This window comes from Lindgomyces ingoldianus (assembly GCF_010093535.1).
Source record: "Lindgomyces ingoldianus strain ATCC 200398 unplaced genomic scaffold BDR25scaffold_38, whole genome shotgun sequence".
Taxonomy (NCBI): Eukaryota; Fungi; Ascomycota; class Dothideomycetes; order Pleosporales; family Lindgomycetaceae; genus Lindgomyces; species Lindgomyces ingoldianus.
The window spans coordinates 449,858-466,833 of record NW_022985199.1 but is presented as its reverse complement, the minus strand read 5'-3'; the positions used below and the strand labels follow the sequence as shown (position 1 = coordinate 466,833).

The 16,976-nt window shown below is 49.5% G+C and overlaps 9 protein-coding genes across 9 annotated transcripts; 5 read left to right on the top strand and 4 right to left on the bottom strand.

The window, feature by feature from the left end:
* Positions 1-7: 7 nt before the first annotated feature.
* BDR25DRAFT_360508 (uncharacterized protein) lies at positions 8-3,186 on the top strand (the record flags this gene model as incomplete). The annotated part of the gene is made up of 14 exons (XM_033696266.1): positions 8-1,027; positions 1,069-1,144; positions 1,201-1,237; positions 1,877-1,915; positions 1,962-2,102; positions 2,230-2,279; positions 2,317-2,354; positions 2,411-2,447; positions 2,484-2,509; positions 2,554-2,616; positions 2,659-2,812; positions 2,846-2,861; positions 2,897-2,981; positions 3,022-3,186. Coding segments are annotated over 14 exons (1,947 nt in total), but the record flags the coding sequence as incomplete, so codon positions are not given.
* On the bottom strand, positions 3,124-4,881 carry BDR25DRAFT_85063 (uncharacterized protein). The gene is made up of 2 exons (XM_033699145.1): positions 4,299-4,881; positions 3,124-4,249 (listed from the first exon to the last, which is right to left on the bottom strand). The coding sequence occupies exons 1-2, from the start codon at positions 4,734-4,736 to the stop codon at positions 3,212-3,214; spliced, it is 1,476 nt and encodes a 491-aa protein (XP_033542412.1). The 5' UTR covers positions 4,737-4,881; the 3' UTR covers positions 3,124-3,211.
* Positions 4,882-5,454, top strand: BDR25DRAFT_85062 (uncharacterized protein). Its single transcript, XM_033699144.1, has one exon. It carries the CDS (start codon positions 5,028-5,030, stop codon positions 5,352-5,354), a length of 327 nt encoding a protein of 108 aa, XP_033542411.1. The 5' UTR covers positions 4,882-5,027; the 3' UTR covers positions 5,355-5,454.
* Positions 5,455-5,506: 52 nt separating this feature from the next.
* Positions 5,507-7,144, bottom strand: BDR25DRAFT_306666 (class II aaRS and biotin synthetase). Its single transcript, XM_033690682.1, has one exon. It carries the CDS (start codon positions 6,662-6,664, stop codon positions 5,555-5,557), a length of 1,110 nt encoding a protein of 369 aa, XP_033542410.1. The 5' UTR covers positions 6,665-7,144; the 3' UTR covers positions 5,507-5,554.
* Positions 7,145-7,672: 528 nt separating this feature from the next.
* Positions 7,673-9,442, top strand: BDR25DRAFT_306665 (DUF887-domain-containing protein). The gene is made up of 2 exons (XM_033690681.1): positions 7,673-8,401; positions 8,457-9,442. Exons 1-2 carry the CDS (start codon positions 7,919-7,921, stop codon positions 9,213-9,215), a joined length of 1,242 nt encoding a protein of 413 aa, XP_033542409.1. The 5' UTR covers positions 7,673-7,918; the 3' UTR covers positions 9,216-9,442.
* An 837-nt stretch (positions 9,443-10,279) lies between these two features.
* On the bottom strand, positions 10,280-12,346 carry BDR25DRAFT_378734 (alpha/beta-hydrolase; the record flags this gene model as incomplete). The annotated part of the gene is made up of 2 exons (XM_033697569.1): positions 10,280-12,300; positions 12,331-12,346. The coding sequence occupies 2 exons, from the start codon at positions 12,344-12,346 to the stop codon at positions 10,280-10,282; spliced, it is 2,037 nt and encodes a 678-aa protein (XP_033542408.1).
* Positions 12,347-12,503: 157 nt separating this feature from the next.
* BDR25DRAFT_360504 (uncharacterized protein) lies at positions 12,504-13,538 on the top strand (the record flags this gene model as incomplete). The annotated part of the gene is made up of 8 exons (XM_033696265.1): positions 12,504-12,731; positions 12,768-12,801; positions 12,832-12,994; positions 13,041-13,084; positions 13,128-13,275; positions 13,326-13,358; positions 13,435-13,462; positions 13,509-13,538. The coding sequence occupies 8 exons, from the start codon at positions 12,504-12,506 to the stop codon at positions 13,536-13,538; spliced, it is 708 nt and encodes a 235-aa protein (XP_033542407.1).
* Positions 13,539-14,045: 507 nt separating this feature from the next.
* On the bottom strand, positions 14,046-15,793 carry BDR25DRAFT_306664 (uncharacterized protein). Its single transcript, XM_033690680.1, has one exon. It carries the CDS (start codon positions 15,694-15,696, stop codon positions 14,305-14,307), a length of 1,392 nt encoding a protein of 463 aa, XP_033542406.1. The 5' UTR covers positions 15,697-15,793; the 3' UTR covers positions 14,046-14,304.
* BDR25DRAFT_360502 (uncharacterized protein) lies at positions 15,777-16,922 on the top strand (the record flags this gene model as incomplete). Its single annotated transcript, XM_033696264.1, has 5 exons — positions 15,777-16,149; positions 16,222-16,354; positions 16,395-16,594; positions 16,671-16,731; positions 16,772-16,922. The coding sequence occupies 5 exons, from the start codon at positions 15,777-15,779 to the stop codon at positions 16,920-16,922; spliced, it is 918 nt and encodes a 305-aa protein (XP_033542405.1).
* Between the last annotated feature and the right edge of the window lie 54 nt (positions 16,923-16,976).

The window sequence follows — 16,976 nt, the reverse complement described above, 5'->3', positions numbered from 1 at the left end:
GCTGGAGAAGAGGAAGCGGATTCTTGGCGAAGAACATCCTGACACCATCTCAGCCATGAACAACCTCGCTGTCACGCTGGGCGATCAAGGCAAGCTAGACGAATCAATTGCGATGTTGAAAAACGTATATAGGGAGATAACTATGCTCCTCGGCAATTATCACCCACTTTCAAAGGTTGTCTGTGCCAATCTTACCAAACGCTCGCTTGGACGATTTGCCGAGTTATACCTTCAAACTCCTCAAGAAAGTGAAGAGGAATTATGCCAGCAGACGCTGTCTGATTTCGAGCAGACCTTTGGTCATCAGCATCCGTCTAATATTCTCCTCGCAAAGCTTATCGCTGACGTCTACAAGGATCAGGACCAGCTTGATAAAGAAGAGCAGATGTACCGCCGAGCACTTAAGTGCTCGGAGGACGTCTTCTCCCTAGAGAACTTAGAGAACTCGACCCATTGTGACCTTGTTTCTAGTCTAGGGCAGCTTTACCTTCGCCGTGGTAAATTGGCCGACGCTGAAGAGGTGTTTAGACGGGAGCTACAAAGATATGAGAAGGCTCCAGGCCTTGAGCACACATCCCTGATGGATACTATTAGAGACCTGTACAAAGTCTATGTCCACCGTTGCATTACTCTGCGACAAGAGCAGGGTGTACAGCAACGCAGCGCACTGATTAATCTGAACGACGACATACATGCTAGAGATATGGTTTCTGCCCTCACTAACCTTTGCAAGAAGTTTGGCACAGTTTGGCCCTCATTTCTCAGCCTTCTTGGCCGAATGTTAATCTGGACTGGAAAGGACGATGACGCAGTTATTGCATTCCAGCATCAATTTCGCCTCGCTGAATCAGAACCAGAGCAGGGCGGGACCGTGTGCGACGGCTGCAGTAGACAGCTCTATGCAGGCATGCAGCGGTTTGTGTGCAAGACTTGCATTGATATCGATCTCTGCGACGACTGTTATGCAGATTACGAGAAAGAAGGACGCGAAACAGCCGAGAACTGCCAGGCACACACATTTCTTACTGTTCCTGGAGGAGGGCACAGCACTTTGGATTCTCTCTCTAGCATGGTGGTATAGTTTCATTTGTCGAGGTGGCGGACTCTATTAAGGGGGCGACCGAGAGGACAGCACGTAACTGGAGTGGCAATAATCCTAAAGCTCTCTTGGCCAACCCTCCGTGGCCATTGCCTTATGAGGTGGCGATTTTGTAGGTGTTCTTATGCTTAGCCAAGGGTGAGTTAGATTGCAAAGCCATGGGTAGAGGTTAGCTCACTTGCTAAGATTTCGCACAGCTCCACGCCTAGCAGCCACTATTAATAAAATTACACTAGAATGGTTAACTATGTAAGGTGGGATTGTTCTGCACTAGCTAGGATTAGCAATTGCTCTAATTGGAGGTAGTTACCAACTAGGCTAGTAACCATGTATCAATTTGTGCGAGGTATCGAGCAGGAAGCACAAGCATAGATAGGGAATGCAGGATAGGGCTAGAGAGAGAGAGAGAGAGAGAGAGAGAGTAACCCTTAGAGTCAGAGGCAGAGGTACGGAGGCCAAGGAGACTATATACCTGATGCCAAGCCCTAAGACATAACTGTAACGGAATTTGTGTACAACTGTAATAATATCTTCCTATTATTAGAATAACACTCTAAAGCTTAGGTAAGGCCCTTTTATGTGTATTAACTGTAAGTAATAAGAGCTTAACAGCGGCGCTCCAGCAAATACAGATTGTTTCGCTATAAAAGAAGACTCTAAGCAAACAAGGCAAGCAGCCAACAATGCAAATGTATTTTATAGGTTAGAAAGGTCCTAAATTCTCATCTGTAGCCATAGCACACTATTTAAGAACTCGACGTGTGCGCAGGGCTGTAGTCGCTTGAACTCCAAGGACCCCTTATATTTTCTGGCACAGTGGGTTTTCCGCCCATGGAGGTGTTACGACTGTCTGGTTGGGCAGAGGGGACACCACCAAGGCTAACTCCACGGAGGAAGGATGGTTCTACCAATCACGTGACAAGGCTGGGCTAGAAGATGTGCTCGCCGTGCTCGCTGCGAGCATGACGAGCATCTTAGGATATATAAGTACGGCCTCCCCGCAGTGTGCGGAAAGCCGTAGTAATTACTTAGTTATTACGGAATAGCTTAGGTAGAACAATCTATTTAATATCGTTCTTAACTGAAGCGCCTCTAGTACTTCCTTACCCATCACCTACTGAGTTCTGAAGCATAACGGTCTCTGACCTTCTCCTCCTTCATCCTCGATACTCGCCTCCTAGTCTACCGCACGGACCCCTAGGGCCGATCACCCTAAGTTGTCCTGCTACCAGGCAGGCTGTCGGCAAGTATCATCGTCACCCACACTCCTCCCTCCCCCTTCATACTACCTACCCCTCCTCTTGACCATAGTCACCGCAACTAGCACGAGGTAAACCCTTAGTGTCAGGTGAGATATCCCTAGCAGAGGGACGTTATTAGATAGACCCTTATGTCATTTGGCTTTCTTTGGTACCGGTTGAACGCAAGCCTTGCGCTCCCAGCCCATGAACTAGAGTTACATTGGACTAGGCTCTGATGGCCTAGGTCCTATATATCTCCAACTAGATTGGTCTACTGTAAGAAAAGTAGAGAAACTGATGGAGTCGGGGGGAAGCTAGGTGATATCTCAATCAATTAATACGACATATCCACACCCATCACAGAATATTAGCAGCACAAATTCAATTAATTCTATCTCTTACCAGAATTCAGCAGGACGTAAACACGATTCAAGTTTCTGTGTTGAATTACACCTAGCACGTTCTACGTTTGGTGCCTAAAATTCGCCGAGTCTGCTCTCATCAGCTCATAATTCCCCCAAGTGGAAGTCTAGAATCGCATGACCAGCATGCAGAGCTCCTATCATCTTCTACTTAGATACTATACTTCATTCCTAATCCACATCCTCCTCATCGTTTCCTATCCTTTTCATCATGATCTCGTAAAAAGTAACAACATAAAACTTAATATCATGACAACAGATCGCATTAAATGAGAGAGAAATAGAGAGAGACAACTTCATCCAAGGGTATCAGGCGCCAAAAATGGAAAGGCCAAAAGAGAAAAAAAAGAGATATAGACTCAACTCCCCCGCCCATGCCCGCCGGTCCGAAATCATATCATTCCACAAACATATATCAATCTGAGATGATTATGCAAATGCTTCAGTTTTTACTCGTCCCATGGAAAATCCTGCGGATCGATCCTCGTACAAGTCAAATACGGCAGCCCACCACCCTGACTTCCAAGATCGAGTTCTAGGAAATTTCGCATGAGAGGCTTCACGACGTCTTTTGCTAGATTCTTGATCTCATCAATACGACGCTCGAATTTTTTCAGGTTGTCGCGGTTGTATTGTTCGGGGCTCAATCGAAGGAAGCGTTTGCACTCATCATGGCCGAGATAACTCGGACCTCCCGTCCCAAGCAGACGGAAAACACGGCCGGTGTTGAAAGCTGTTGGGGGTGGCGGAGGAACAGCCTCTCCATTTCTCGAGGAAGGAGCGCGCGGAGATTTGAGAATAGGGGCTGGTGGAGGGGTTGTATTTTCTGCGAGCCATTGTCTGAAAAGACTCATGGCCATCCAGTCCAGCCAGTTATTGCTCGGTGTCACTCTTTCCCCTCGACTTGTCGTGAGAGTCAATCGAAACAATTTACCCTCGATTTTAGCCTTCAGCTCGTCCAATTCATCAACTTTATCCTCGATCAACTCCAATACTGCCTCTGGTGTCTGACCGCGCAGCTGGTTTATCCCTTGTGGCCACTGCCCCACGACATGCACCATGGCCTCTGCAAAAATTGCCTTGCTTCGTGCTAGATACCCCAGCTTAAGATAGCTAGGGGGATACTTTGCTATTTGCTTCCACAACCTGCCTTGGAATCGCAGCAGGTGGTGATCTACTCTCGGCCCAATGACTTCAAGGGCGTCGTACATGTCGCCGAGCTGGAGGAGGGACTTGCACTCCACGTAGGCATTGGCAATGTTGATGGGGTCGAGAGTAGGAGGATAATTATAGAATACGCGAAATAGATTGTCATAGTCACGAAACGTGTCGTCATCGGGGTCTTGTGCTGTTGCAGGGACGTGGAGAGAGGAAAAGTTAGCCATACTGCGGAAGAAGCCTGATTGAGGGGCTGGAGGCTTATTGCGCGGTGGCGGTGGTTGGGATTGGGGAGCCGCATCGCCGCCGAAGAGAGTAGGCGCGGATTTCTAGCCAAATGTAAGCATGGAGAGCAGTGTCAGATAGAAGTCGACTGACCTTCTGTATCAGCATCGGAATATCGTCGTCCCCGCCCCAATCCAGCTCGTATTTCCATCTCTTCTTCTCCTGGGGAGCTCCGGTGGGTATCCTCGCGAATGCAGCCGCGTTGTAGTTCTGCGAGGTGGTCCCTTCCCCAGCCATCGACCACTCGTCACTTGTGCCTGCCTCAAAAAAGCCCGAGCATTGCGTGAGTATCAGTTTGTGCAGCAGATAGCGCTGCTCTTTCCTCCCATTTGCAATGATTATCTCCACGTCGCCCGTGTGCGTGAACACCGGGAACTCATTCTGCGGCTGGTACGACGTGCCTCCGAAATGCGAGCGATGCGGGCGATGCCTGCGGACGGTCGAGGCGCGAGAAGAATGAGATGCGACGGAAGGAGGCCGGCGAATGGCGAGAGAGCGCTCTGCGCCTTGGGAATCTGGGTAGGAAACCATGCGCTGCTACTTCTAAACTACCAGCTCTTTGAAGCGTGTTTATTCGAGTCGCTCGGAGTGGACGCCGTATTCCGAGAGGTGTCGCGCTCAGTGTCTTACAGCGAGGTCGCCTGAGTCGCTGGATTTCGGGGAAGACTCTGGATTTTGAGAGGGGCGCGTCGAGCGAAAACAACGTGGCTGCGTGTTGTGTTGTTCCCACGGCGAGATGCAGGTCGAGGTGCAGAAGGGTCGGGATGAGCAACCTGTGAGAGGAGGCTGGTGGCCTGGGGTAATCCACCCCACCCTGGAGCGATGGCTAACAGCGGCCCCCGTTATCGATTAACTTGCGACGCGGTCGAGTCTAGGGTCTCCTGTGCTTCTTTCGCAGGTCGGTGGTGTGTTTCAAGAAGTTTGCGCAGGCAGAGCTGCTGTGGTTGTGGCGAAGTGGCTCACACATGGGCGTCTGCCGTATGCATCTGGCTTGCGCTTGGAGGGATGCAGCTCTGGCGAAGAGCGAGGCGCGTGCACCAATCGCCGCTGATATCCGAGCCAAGCGTCGAATCCGCCTTGGAGGCGACAGCTGGAGACCGAAGGCGAGACCACGGGATTGGAAGATATTTTGGCGGAGAAGCCGGATGATTCATGGTGTTGAGCTCTGCAACCCAGCGAGAGTAGCCGCAGGTACCATGCAAAGCCTCCAGGGGTCCACACTTCTTCAGCGGACCAAGTAGCATCGAATGATAATATTTACTGTTACTACTCGAAGGAGTCATAACGTGAGCATGTACTTTTAAGCATATATCCAAAGTTTCCGAATATCGCAAATGTTACTTCAGCTTTTAGTAACTCCCCGTCCCGTGCTTGTGATGGTCACCCTGGATTTTGTCCGCCCCGCCCATCCACGGCCGCAACACCTCCGGGATCGTCACTGTATAGTCATGTTCGTTCCAGTGATTTTCCAAAATACCGGCTAGCACTCTTGGTACGGCAAGGGCAGTACCGTTCAGCGTATAAGGGAAGTCGAGCTTTCGATTAGCCTTGTCGAGGCGCACCCGAGTATGGAGTCGTCGACTCTGGTAATCCGTGCACATTGAGGTTGATGTGACTTCACCCCACCCATCGTCCTTTTCCCTCCGCGACGGGAAGAAAGCTTCAATGTCTCGTTTTCTTGTGGCGCTCGCCCCCAGATCTGTGGTAGGCATCTCCAAAACACGGCAATGTAGTCCCAGGTTTTGTAAGATCTCTTTCTGTATGGACAGCATCTCATCGAAAATAGACTCCGAAGTAGATTCGGCAGGAGTGACAAAATACTCCTCCTCGACATTGTCTGGGAGGGTCCAGGCGAACATTTCGACCTTGGTGAATTCGTGAACGCGATATAAACCCTTTGTGTCGACCCCTCGAGCTCCAGCTTCTGCCCGATAGCACCTGCTTACTCCGACAGTCTTCAGTGGCAGTTCCACGTCCTCGAATGTCTGGTTTGCTTTCATTCCCGCAAGGGGAATCTCCGCTGTTCCTGCTAATGCTAGAGACGGCTTGGCTCTATCCTTGTCTGCCTGCTCGATAGTATAAACTTGCTGCTCTCCATTCTGGTCTCTTGGCTGGAATCCGCAAGCGGCCGCAATATGTGAATAGACGATCGACGGCGGTGCTACCACTCTCCACCCCCTTTTTTTTGCGACGCTAAGCGCGTATTGCACCAGCGCCTGTTCGAGCATTGCACCGTCGTTCAGGAGAAAGTACCAACCCCATCCGGAAGTTTGTGCTGCACCTCCAAAATCAATCAACCCGAGTTCGGAACCTATGTGGACATGAGACCTCCAGACGCGGTCAGATTTTGAAGGCTCGGGCTCGGGGTGGTCGTTTATATACTCAACCACTTCAGGCGTGTAACCAACAGGGGTGTGGGTGCTGCTCAAATTGGGCAAATCCTGGGCGAGGCTCTCCATCTCCTCTTGCAGCGAAGCCTCTCGCTCTTCGACAACATTCAACTCAGCCTTCAAAGTTTTCGCTTCATTGATTACGGTCTCTTTGCCTTGCGTTTGATGGATATCTCCTTCTGCATCCCCACTCCGCGATGCTGCATGGGCCAACTTTCTTCGTAGCTCATTGTTCCGTTCACGGAGACTGCGAGCGCTGTGCTGCAGAGCGAGCCATTGCTCATGGAGCTCAATTATTTTCCAGGGCGTCTGACTGTGGGCGGCATAGTTGCGGTCTATGCAGTTTTGCGAGTACAAACCTGGATTTTGTCGGATGTGCTTTAAGTCAATAGCGGGTTTCGGCGCAAAGGCGGGTCGCGCATAGCTACGTCTCGCGGAGTGTCGTCTATGGAGAGCTTCAGAATTGATGCGGAGCCACCTGGTTCGGCAGGCTGAGCAGTTCAGAAAAGAACCCTTCAGAATCTTCATGTTTGCATTGTGAGAATAATGATGCGGGGGGGAAAGAGGTGGAATGATGCAACAAATGAGGGTGCTAGCGCGCGGAAGCTTCACTGCCAAGATGTCCCTGCAGGGCTCTCCTCCGAGTCTCCGAGTCTCACTGCGATCAACCCTATACTCCATCCACCTTCGTCCTTGGATTTGATAGTAGATGCGTAAGCTAACTGGGGCATACGTGCTGTCCAACATCCTTCCATGCTTTTCTTTTTTTTCAGGTCTTGCGAATTGAAGGACACAGTTGAAGTTCATGAAAGTGCCACATGTGGCGGTACAGATTGAAACATTTTAGCGAGTGACGTTTCCTCCTGACCGTGAGTGACATTCGTGGCTCTTCAACGCCTTCGCAACTGCGGAGCACAAGGGGAGGCGGTCGCGTGCCTGACGGCCGTGAGAACCTCTCCTGAACAACTCGCTAAAGGCCCTTGTTTCGCACAACACTGTCAAAGACAACTCGTGCTCCATGGCTTGGCTGCGAGGCACCCATATCTTTTGTCAGGCAAGGTTCCGCCCGTGGAGTGGCTTGGATGCTTGGGTGCACACGACATGGACCAGACGACACGACGCTGCTGAGCTGACCGCCTCCTTCACTCCAACTCTCTGCCTAGAACCATTCATACATAAACACCTCCTCCTACCTCCCCCCCCCCTACCCGCATCTATCGCACGTCATCTTGCTCACCCTCAGTCCCCGTGTGACGTTCGCCCCGTTCCCGCAACTTGACTCCCTTGCATCTCCGCAACACCTCCGCACCCCGCCAACACGCCATGCACGACCCCTTTCCGCTCCCTAGGCCAACAGACCTTGCGGCATACATCCAACCTGTTAGCGAGTTCCTATCACTCAACTCCCTTCACTTGCACTTCCATGAGATAGCCGTCGCATTTGCCTTCTACCATGTCACCAATGCGTACATCGCCCCCGTGCTCTCGATGCGGCTGATCCCAAGGATATATCCAACATTCAATGCGCGAACAAGGCTGAATTGGAATGTCCACATTGTGTCGTTTGTGCAGAGTACTCTCATCTGTTCTATGGCGCTATGGGTCATCTTCAATGACAAAGAGCGTGCAGAGATGACCTGGCAGGAGAAAGTATGGGGCTATACAGGAGCCTCGGGGCTCATCCAAGCATTTGCGACTGGTTATTTTGTCTGGGATCTTATGATCACGTTGCAGAACATCCATGTCTTCGGGCTCGGAATGCTAGCACACGCCGTTTCCGCTCTGTTCGTCTTCTCTCTTGGCTTTGTAAGTCTGCTAAGGCCCAGGTTGTTGAGCAAAAGGTGCTAATCAGTGCACTCAGAGACCCTTCCTCAACTACTATGGTTCTACTTTCATTCTCTACGAGCTCTCCTCGCCCTTCCTCAATATCCACTGGTTCTGCGATAAGCTCAACATGACGGGCTCAAAGATACAGTTCTACAATGGCATCATGCTGCTGCTTACATTCTTCTCCTGCCGCCTGATGTGGGGAAGCTACCAGTCCGTCCGCGTATTTTACGATGTCTACCGTGCTCTCACGGCAGGCCACCCCACCATCAATGACCCCGAGCTCGGCAAATTCAATAATAGAACCACGGCGTCAGAACTAGTCCATGGGGACGAGATTATGCAATTTGCAGGAGATCAATTTGTTCCCGTATGGCTTGCAGGCTGCTATCTCGCCTCCAACATCACTCTGAATGGCCTCAATTGGTTCTGGTTCGGAAAGATGATTGAGACGCTCCGCAAGCGATTTGACCCACCCCTTGGCACGCGCAAAGCTGAGGCAGAGCTAGAGAAGGAGAAAGTACTTGTGGAGGGCATCGACGTGGAGACGGAGGCGAACACTCCTGCTCCCCTCACACCGACACCAGGCTCGGCTGAATCTAACGAGAATGTCGAGAAAATCGATGATGCCCTCAAGAAGATGGTTTCAGCTTCAGGAAACGATACCACGTACTTCTCCGTCGAAAGAAACGCCAAATCCCTAAAATTAGAACAGCAGGAAGTCAAGAGTCGAGCGGGGAGACAGGCAAAGCAAGGCAATCGGTTGATGGGAGAAGCCGCTCGAGGCGCATGAGTCAATTTGGGGGTAGGTGCATATATATTGTAGTAGTATTCTTCATCGACCTGGTGTCATCATTCTTCCAGCCATATATCGGACTTGGAAACTGCGAACCTCTATGTTGGCAGTATCAAGATTCAAGACCCGTGTTGCAGAGTTGTATTGACCACGTCTGCAGCCATTTTAATTCGCTGTATTAATATTTCGTATATCTGAGTAGACGCCCCGCCATCTATATTAATCACCCTTACTCTTTGTCAAGTTGTGTCTATAACTTTGAAGTCCTAAAACTTGAACTTATTGTCTTCGAAATTTTCTGGAGCCTTGAGGTCTCCTCTAGCCATTGGGAATGCTCCAATCAGTCGCAGTGACAGTTTTGAGCGCATGTGACTCGAAATAGTGGAAGGCATGATCCTCACAATCCCTCCAATTCAAAAAGTAGCAAGCCAATACAAAGGTATAAGACGCGCGACCTCTTACGTCCCCAGCTGTTAGATCACCATGGAGCAGCACTGAGCCACCGGCGAGCCTACATCTATCAGTGCCTGCAAAAACGGGATGACCATCGACTTATCTTATTCACGTGACAGCTTCAAAGGCTTTGCTGAGTTCCTAATGATAGAGAGAGTTCCCCATTTCCAAAATCTGACAATCTTTTGTTCATAGGAAGGGTAACTCTAGCTCAGGGCCAAATACTCCACAGACCTCCGTTTATGGGGACTCAACTGGTTCCTTTCTCGTCTCTACTTATTCAAGACCATTCTACCTAGCTCAACTGACCTTCCAAGGTCTAGTATCACCATGCGCCCAAAATACCATTTGCTTCAAAGTAACCTTTGAATTACTTCACAGAATATTCTCGCCAAAATATTGACACTATTAGGATATATTCAAGCCCTCAAACCTCTTTCTAGAATTCGTGAGGGGAAAAAATATTTCAAGGGATGCAAAATTTTGTCCTAAAATATCTTTACCATACCCCACATTAGGCAGTAGGATCCAGTCCACGCCATTCTAGTATTCTCACAAACTGCCCACCCATATATACAGATCCCCCTCCTCTTTACCTCCCTACTTCCCTACTTGCCTCCTTTAAGATAATAATCCAACCCATACCCCAACCAAGCACACTGATCCACATCCACAAACCCCTCCTTTCTACCCGGAAAATCTAAAAACCTAATCGGTCCTCTCGGCCCACTAACTTGCTCCCATGGCCCTGTTCTCCTCACCCCTTCGATTGTCTTATCATACCCTCTCACTCTCAAATACTCGGGATCTGGATTTGGTGTCTGAGTTTTAACGAAGCTTGCAAAATACCCCGACACAAGCTGAACGGAGTATAAATCGTTAGGGTCGCGGATGGTGGACAGAGTGCCGAAGACCCAGGGCATGTCTGCGCCGTGAAAGCGGAAGTAGGGGTTGTTTGGGTTGTTGTCTTTGGGGCCACTGAGGTTGTTGGGGTCGTACCCATTGATTGTGCGCTCAAATTGATAGTAGAAGGCTTTCTCGAAGGCCCCGGATATAGCGCCGGCGTAGACAGTAGCTTGGTCGATGCAGCGAAATGTTTTATCTGTGGCGATACGTTGCGAGACGTTGAAGGAATCGAGAGTGAGGTTTCCGGTATCGTAGTAGGGGAAGAGCTTTGAGTCAACGATCTTTTGTGCCCAGGTTGAGTTGATGCCGAGAGAGACTTGAAGGCCTTGAGTGTGATTCGAGATCGGTGTTTTAGGGTAGGTAGAGAAAGAAGCGCCGTCGTCGCGGGTGACTCCGAACATGACGGGGATGTGAGCGGTGTTTGCGTTACGGGTGGAGAGTATTAGATTCGGCGTGTTAACATATTTGCCATCTTGGACAACGTATCTGGCTACTGTAGGTAAACTGACTAGCTTCAGGGCCGGGATTTGTTCAAGGCAGGAGATTTGGCTGGTCACTTGGCCGCTGTTGCAACCCGCTGCCGAGAATATCTTCGATCCGGCAACAGCATATGACTGCTCAATGGTATAGTAACTCGAGTAAGTGGTCCCATAATCTCCACTCAGCCCAAGGGTAACGCCTCCTCCCAGATTCGACATTGCAACAGCTCCTTGATACTTTCCAATCGCCTGGGGGGATCCAAGGAGTGTGCGGACAGAACCAGCGCCAGCAGACTCTCCAATAATGGTAATTTGTTTCGGATCACCACCAAAAGATGCGATGTTCGCAATGGCCCAGTCGAGGGCAACGATCTGATCAGCGATGCCGTAATTCCCAGTGATGTTTGTACCCGGGATAGCGAGAAATCCGAGTGTAGAAAGGCGGTAGTTGATGTTCACAACTACAATGTCCTCCCTGCTGGCAAGATTACCCCCTGAGGAAAGAGGGTCTGCTCCACTACCGCCCGTGAAGCCGCCACCATGGATCCAGAATAACACAGGCCGCAGGTTTTGTTTAGATCCTGCTTTCGGCATATATGGAGTTTCAATATTGATGAAAAGGCAGTCTTCACTGCCAGAACCACCTTGAGCGCATTGCGAGCCGTAAGCCGTAGCTTGGATGGTCTGTCCCTTCTTGGAGTACATGGAAGAATACTTCCATCGCTGAGGGGGGTCAGCGTACGGAATGCCCAAGAACCGGAAAGACTTCTGATTGCGGAATCCCACGAAGGTATTCCCTCCTGATACGACGACGACTTCGCTTCCATCCACTGCTGTGGCGCTCGAAGAACCGTTATTTGCAGATTGCGTACATAAGACTGGAAGAGTTCGCCGGGAGGATTGGCTAGAGGGGAATACAAGCTGGTCCTCAACAATGACGGTACCATTCTCAATATAGTAACCATCGGCCGCATTAGAATATTCTGAATAGTCCTGGTACGAAAGCGCTCGAATGAAGTCCGACTTATATTTCTGAAGTATGGACTTGGATAACAGTTTCTCGTTCAATGCAGCGCATGCTGCTGAGGCGCTGGCCCGTGGTACTTCGCCGAGAATAAGTGCTCCGACGTGATTCTTATCATCCGATAGGTTGAGGTTATTTTGATATATAAGAGTTAAGGAGGTTTGGGCGTTGGAGGCGTTAACCGGAGTTCTTAATTCCAACGGCTTCGGGTGGGCTACCGCTATGAGAACGCCAGCCACTACAACAAGACCGGCAAGAATCGCCATGCGAGAGAACTGCAGAGATACTGCAGAAATAGCTACCCGATTAGAATTTGAATTGAAAGACCGTGTAGAGAGTGGATTGTCGTATGGCAATGGCATGATGTCTTTATGAATACATCAGCGGCCCCGGGGACCCGGAAAGCGTCCATCAATTAGGTAGATGGTTTACTCGCTAGCTACAATTAGGGAATGGCTATATGAATATATTGAACTAAACATTCTGAAGAGCACGGTTTCCTGGGATGAGTTTCCACGTTTCCACTCACATTGCAGATCATTTGCTGGGCAGGGGCAAACACGGACCTGTAAATGCTTAAATCTCTCCACCAACAATCTAATGTATTCTGATTACCCTAGCTCTTTGATTTTCGTCAAGCCTTTCCCTATCGTGAAGAGCCTTGAAGCTGCGAGATTGGGGCCATAGTCTCAATTCACCATCGTCTCCCTCGGCCTTAGCCGTGTTGAATGAGATTCTGCCATTGATCAAGGAGACAGCTTTCCGTGCGTGCCTGGATTGCGATCTGACGACTTCATTAATCTCCCTCGGAGCGCCGGAATCCCTGATAGCTTCACTATTATGGAGGGGTCGAGCCACTTTAGCCGTTTAGGCATCTTGCGAAAAGGTGGAAAGTGGGTTATGACATTACCATAGTACTTTCAAAAAAAAATGTTCGAGTTGCTGTTTGTTGTCGAAAAGCAAAGGCGTTCTTGATGCAGGCAAAATCATGAAAGAATGTTGGAGTCTGCACAGCCAATAGACTGTATGAAGTCGTTGGGGAGATAGGTTATGGCCGTGTGGGCGGGCGAGAGTACGAGGTTGGTCTAGGAGGCCTGCCTCCCTCGCCATCGTTCAATTACCAAGTCGGAATGCAACCTAAATATATGGCTAGGAAATCCTATAAAGAGTATGTCCTTTCTGGTGAAGCCTTCCAGTCGCCTGAGGTGCATAGCCAAGCTAATACCTGATCCCGGTTCTTCACAGCATGGCATCATATAAATCATTTTGCTTGAACATGTGGAGTTGATATGTTAAATCTCTTGTATGAAGCTAAGAGGCCGCTAAAAAGATGCTGATGTCTGCCCTAAATCAGGTCCTTGTATGTGATTTCAGATGCAGCCGTCAGGCTCTCAAACTTTTAACAACACAATCCTCCAGTCACTCCAGTCACTTCCTCCCTCGCTGCAATCTACCTAAACTCACCCAACCCTATAAAAATGAAAATCTGTTTCAAGTGGTTCGCCTATATAATTTTTATCTTCGATTTTCTAATAAGAATCAAACATGAAGCCGCGCGGTCTGTTCAGTTAGCCCTCGAGCTACTAGCATGAGTGAAAATGGGTAGGTAGTTAGATTCCGGGATGGAGGACCCTCTGAGTCTCGTTCATTAATTATCCTTCCTTTGGAGTGAGGAATACTTCAAAATTCTTAGCATCAACTAAGTTTATATATTGTGCATTTTGGGGTGGTGAGACGCATGGGTGGCTTGCACGGCTGCAGACGTACTTTGGAGCTCTAGCTTCAAAGCATCTTGCAGCTCTTTTTGGAACGACCTTAAGTCTAACGTGAAGCTGAGAATGCGGTCTAAATGCTTAGATACAGTGGTATCAAAGTAAAATCGTGATACTTTGATGTTGTACGACAAGGAATCACGCAAAGTGATTTTGAAAGTAACTTATCTTCAAAGGAACTTAGACGCCGTGGCATAGGCTCTACACAGAAATATCTCCAAGTCCGTAGGGATTCAAGATCGAGACCGAGATAGAGTGCTCATATAATTCTGAGGATGAGGGGTAACGAGAGATGCACATGACGGAAATGGAAGGAGGAAGAATTTAGAATAGGTGAATTGGTAAAGTGAGCAATACCGAAACTACACGCTCCTTCAAACCTTGCCAGAATCTAACGCTATTGCCATGCCGAGGGTGTGCTAAGCCTTGGGAATCCCTAGTTTCAATGCGACTCATTCATAATCATCATGTAGTAATCCTGCACTCTCCTCATGCCGGTATCGTACATTCCTCCAAAACGGGCGACCATCTCGAGTTTCTTGCCATCCCTCAATCCTCCTTGCGGCCTTGAAGCCCCAGTGCCACGCTAGACCTGCAATAAAACCAACTGCATCATTCCTGAAAGCGAGCAGAGCAGCGATAGTGATGAGCATGACCACCCACCTCTCTTTCCTTTCCCTCTCATCCACCTCCTTCACCCGTTTGCCATCCCACAACGAGTCACGGTCCAGGACACGAAGATCTCGTGCATCAGTATTAACACTTTCTCCAACTTTCGCAAGTTCGATGCCTGCAGCTAGAACGAGTATTCCAAGTAGCGATTTAGGGATGCCAGAGATCACACCAACAATTGGGCTAGGTTTCCAGAGCGCAACGATTCCGAGGAGAAATTTGATAAAGCCGAGAAAGATGATACTAGATCCGCTTCGGGCACCGAAGCGATATTGGCCGGCGAGACCGCCAGAGCCGTGGCAGGCTGGCATTGCGCCGAACCAACAACCAACGAGGTTGATTGTCGCAACGGAAATCCCTAGTTCTGTCACGGTAGGCGCAGCGGGATACGGAGGTGATGGAAGCAGATCAGAAGCTAGTGCTGACGCTGCAATCACGGAGTTTAGTAGGGTGAGGGGGAGCTGGCCGAGGGATGCAGTAATCGTCGCTTTCCAGAAAACTTGTCCAGACGGGTGAAGGATGGGAATTGCAGGGATAGAGCGATCATCCGGAGTATGGTCCGTCGGAGACAGAAGCGATAATACAATTCCGAGAGTAAAGACGATCATGGCGTAGGGGAGCTTCGGGTAAGGATAAGTGAAGAGCAAAAACAAAGCAGCAGCGATCGCCCAAATGAGGTTATCTCCCCACCACTCTCCTATCCACCCCAGAGGAGCGAGGAGCGAGGATCCAGCGCTGAGACAAAGAGATAGACCAGCTCCAACCTGGATGCCCTTAACGACTGGGACTGGCGTAACTCGGCTAGCCCAACTGATCAATCCGGTTATGCTCATGATGCCAACCAAACTCGCAACGACTAGCCCAGCAGCTGCATTCTCTTCGAGCGTGAATTTCCGCGCAATAGCGACAGCTGCAATAGCCTTCATAGGCTGTACTGGAAGCGGTATTCCAAAGGCAGCACCGGTCAAGATGTTTGCAGCGCCGGTGAAGAGGAGCGTTGAGGGCAGCGAGATTGAGCGCGTAAGAACCAGGGCCGTCATGAGTGGAAGGAGTGTTCCGAGGTCTCCGAGCGAGCCAGAGAGCTCAGCGAGAGGCTGGGATCTGAAGGTCTCGACATTGTATTTGTGTATCCGCTGAAGGTGGGGAAGGGGGTTCAGTGCGAACATCACCATATCGTGGAACAATAGACCAGAAAGATAGAGAAAGAGAAATGTAGCAGAGGCGAGCTCAGGAACTATAGGAAGGGAATATCATGATATTACAGCTGCGAGGTGCAAGTGAGCTGGAGGTTTCCGCCTTGGAGAAGCTTGACAGAGCACGAGCACGAGCGCTAATGCGACGTCACCAGGGTGTCCCACGTGGGCGTTTCAGGGCGCTGATCATTGATGAGGTTTGGGAACAAGGCGGAGAAACCCAGGACTTCAAGCAGACAAACGGCACACTGTTTGCAGGCAGTCCCACACCCAGCAGCATCAACGTCACGCTGTCCACGGTCGCTCTGCCCCACGGAAACCCTCCTCCGCTCTCCCGGGAAGTGACTGGAACTCACGGGCCACCATTATTGCCTGCACAAAAGGTCACCTGCAGTGTCATATCCACTAACTCTAGGATTCTAGTTGTCCTTCGTCCCCTTTGAGAAGCTTTCCTAGTAATGCTTTCTAAATAGGAAGCTCTATGAAATGCGATATCGGAGACAGGGCACCAAGGGCAGCTTTCTCGTCTCTTCCTATGCCTCTTCCCCAAAGAAGCACTCATCGTTTCCATTCTAAATTTCACAATATTTATATCGGCCAATATTTCACCAGTCACTTCTCCGTTACGCGACGTCCGGTCTTGAAATCACGTGTTAAATTCCGTCGCGGAATGCGAGCATCTTTCGTAACCTTCCATTTTGTCACAGTACTTTGACTCTAATCAAGATGCAGATCCTGATCCTTGCACTTATAAAGGTAGTCGATGGCCTTGTCGTGATGGGACAGCGAATGCATGCTTCATTGAATTTGAATTTGAATTTGGCACTCCTTTCAAATGAGTTGAAGAAGTATGCGCTGATGCCGGCCCCACCATGTCGTATGACTAGGAAGGGGGAGGTTTGAATAGAGTTTCTCTATTCAATACCGACAATGCAAAATGAATCGTCGCGCAGTTACCATTCGTGCTGGCAGGACCACCAGGTTAGCCAATCACTCTGAAGTTACTACAACCAAGTATAGTATGTTATTCCCTTCGAGATGAGCCGTGACTTAGTGGTCGACTACTATACATCCCAAGTTTCAAGTGCAAACCAGTATCCCTATTAAGAAAATACTCGATTGGAGCAATGCCGATTTCGGCTGCCATTGGAGTCGAATACATCATTATAGAAAATTTACCAGGAATTAGATTTCACTACAAATGACTAGAAATGAATATGGGAGATCAAACTAGGTCTATAGACTCTATCTGTCGAAAA

Bases quoted from the DNA above. Each gene is read 5' to 3' on its own strand.
- BDR25DRAFT_85063 (XM_033699145.1), bottom strand. From the start codon at position 4,736: ATGGTTTCCTACCCAGATTCCCAAGGCGCAGAGCGCTCTCTCGCCATT. The intron at 4,250-4,298 runs GTCAGTCGACTT...ACATTTGGCTAG, and splicing joins TTCCGATGCTGATACAGAAG to AAATCCGCGCCTACTCTCTT.
- BDR25DRAFT_85062 (XM_033699144.1), top strand. From the start codon at position 5,028: ATGGCTAACAGCGGCCCCCGTTATCGATTAACTTGCGACGCGGTCGAG.
- BDR25DRAFT_306666 (XM_033690682.1), bottom strand. From the start codon at position 6,664: ATGGAGAGCCTCGCCCAGGATTTGCCCAATTTGAGCAGCACCCACACC.
- BDR25DRAFT_306665 (XM_033690681.1), top strand. From the start codon at position 7,919: ATGCACGACCCCTTTCCGCTCCCTAGGCCAACAGACCTTGCGGCATAC. The intron at 8,402-8,456 runs GTAAGTCTGCTA...CAGTGCACTCAG, and splicing joins TCGTCTTCTCTCTTGGCTTT to AGACCCTTCCTCAACTACTA.
- BDR25DRAFT_306664 (XM_033690680.1), bottom strand. From the start codon at position 15,696: ATGGTGATGTTCGCACTGAACCCCCTTCCCCACCTTCAGCGGATACAC.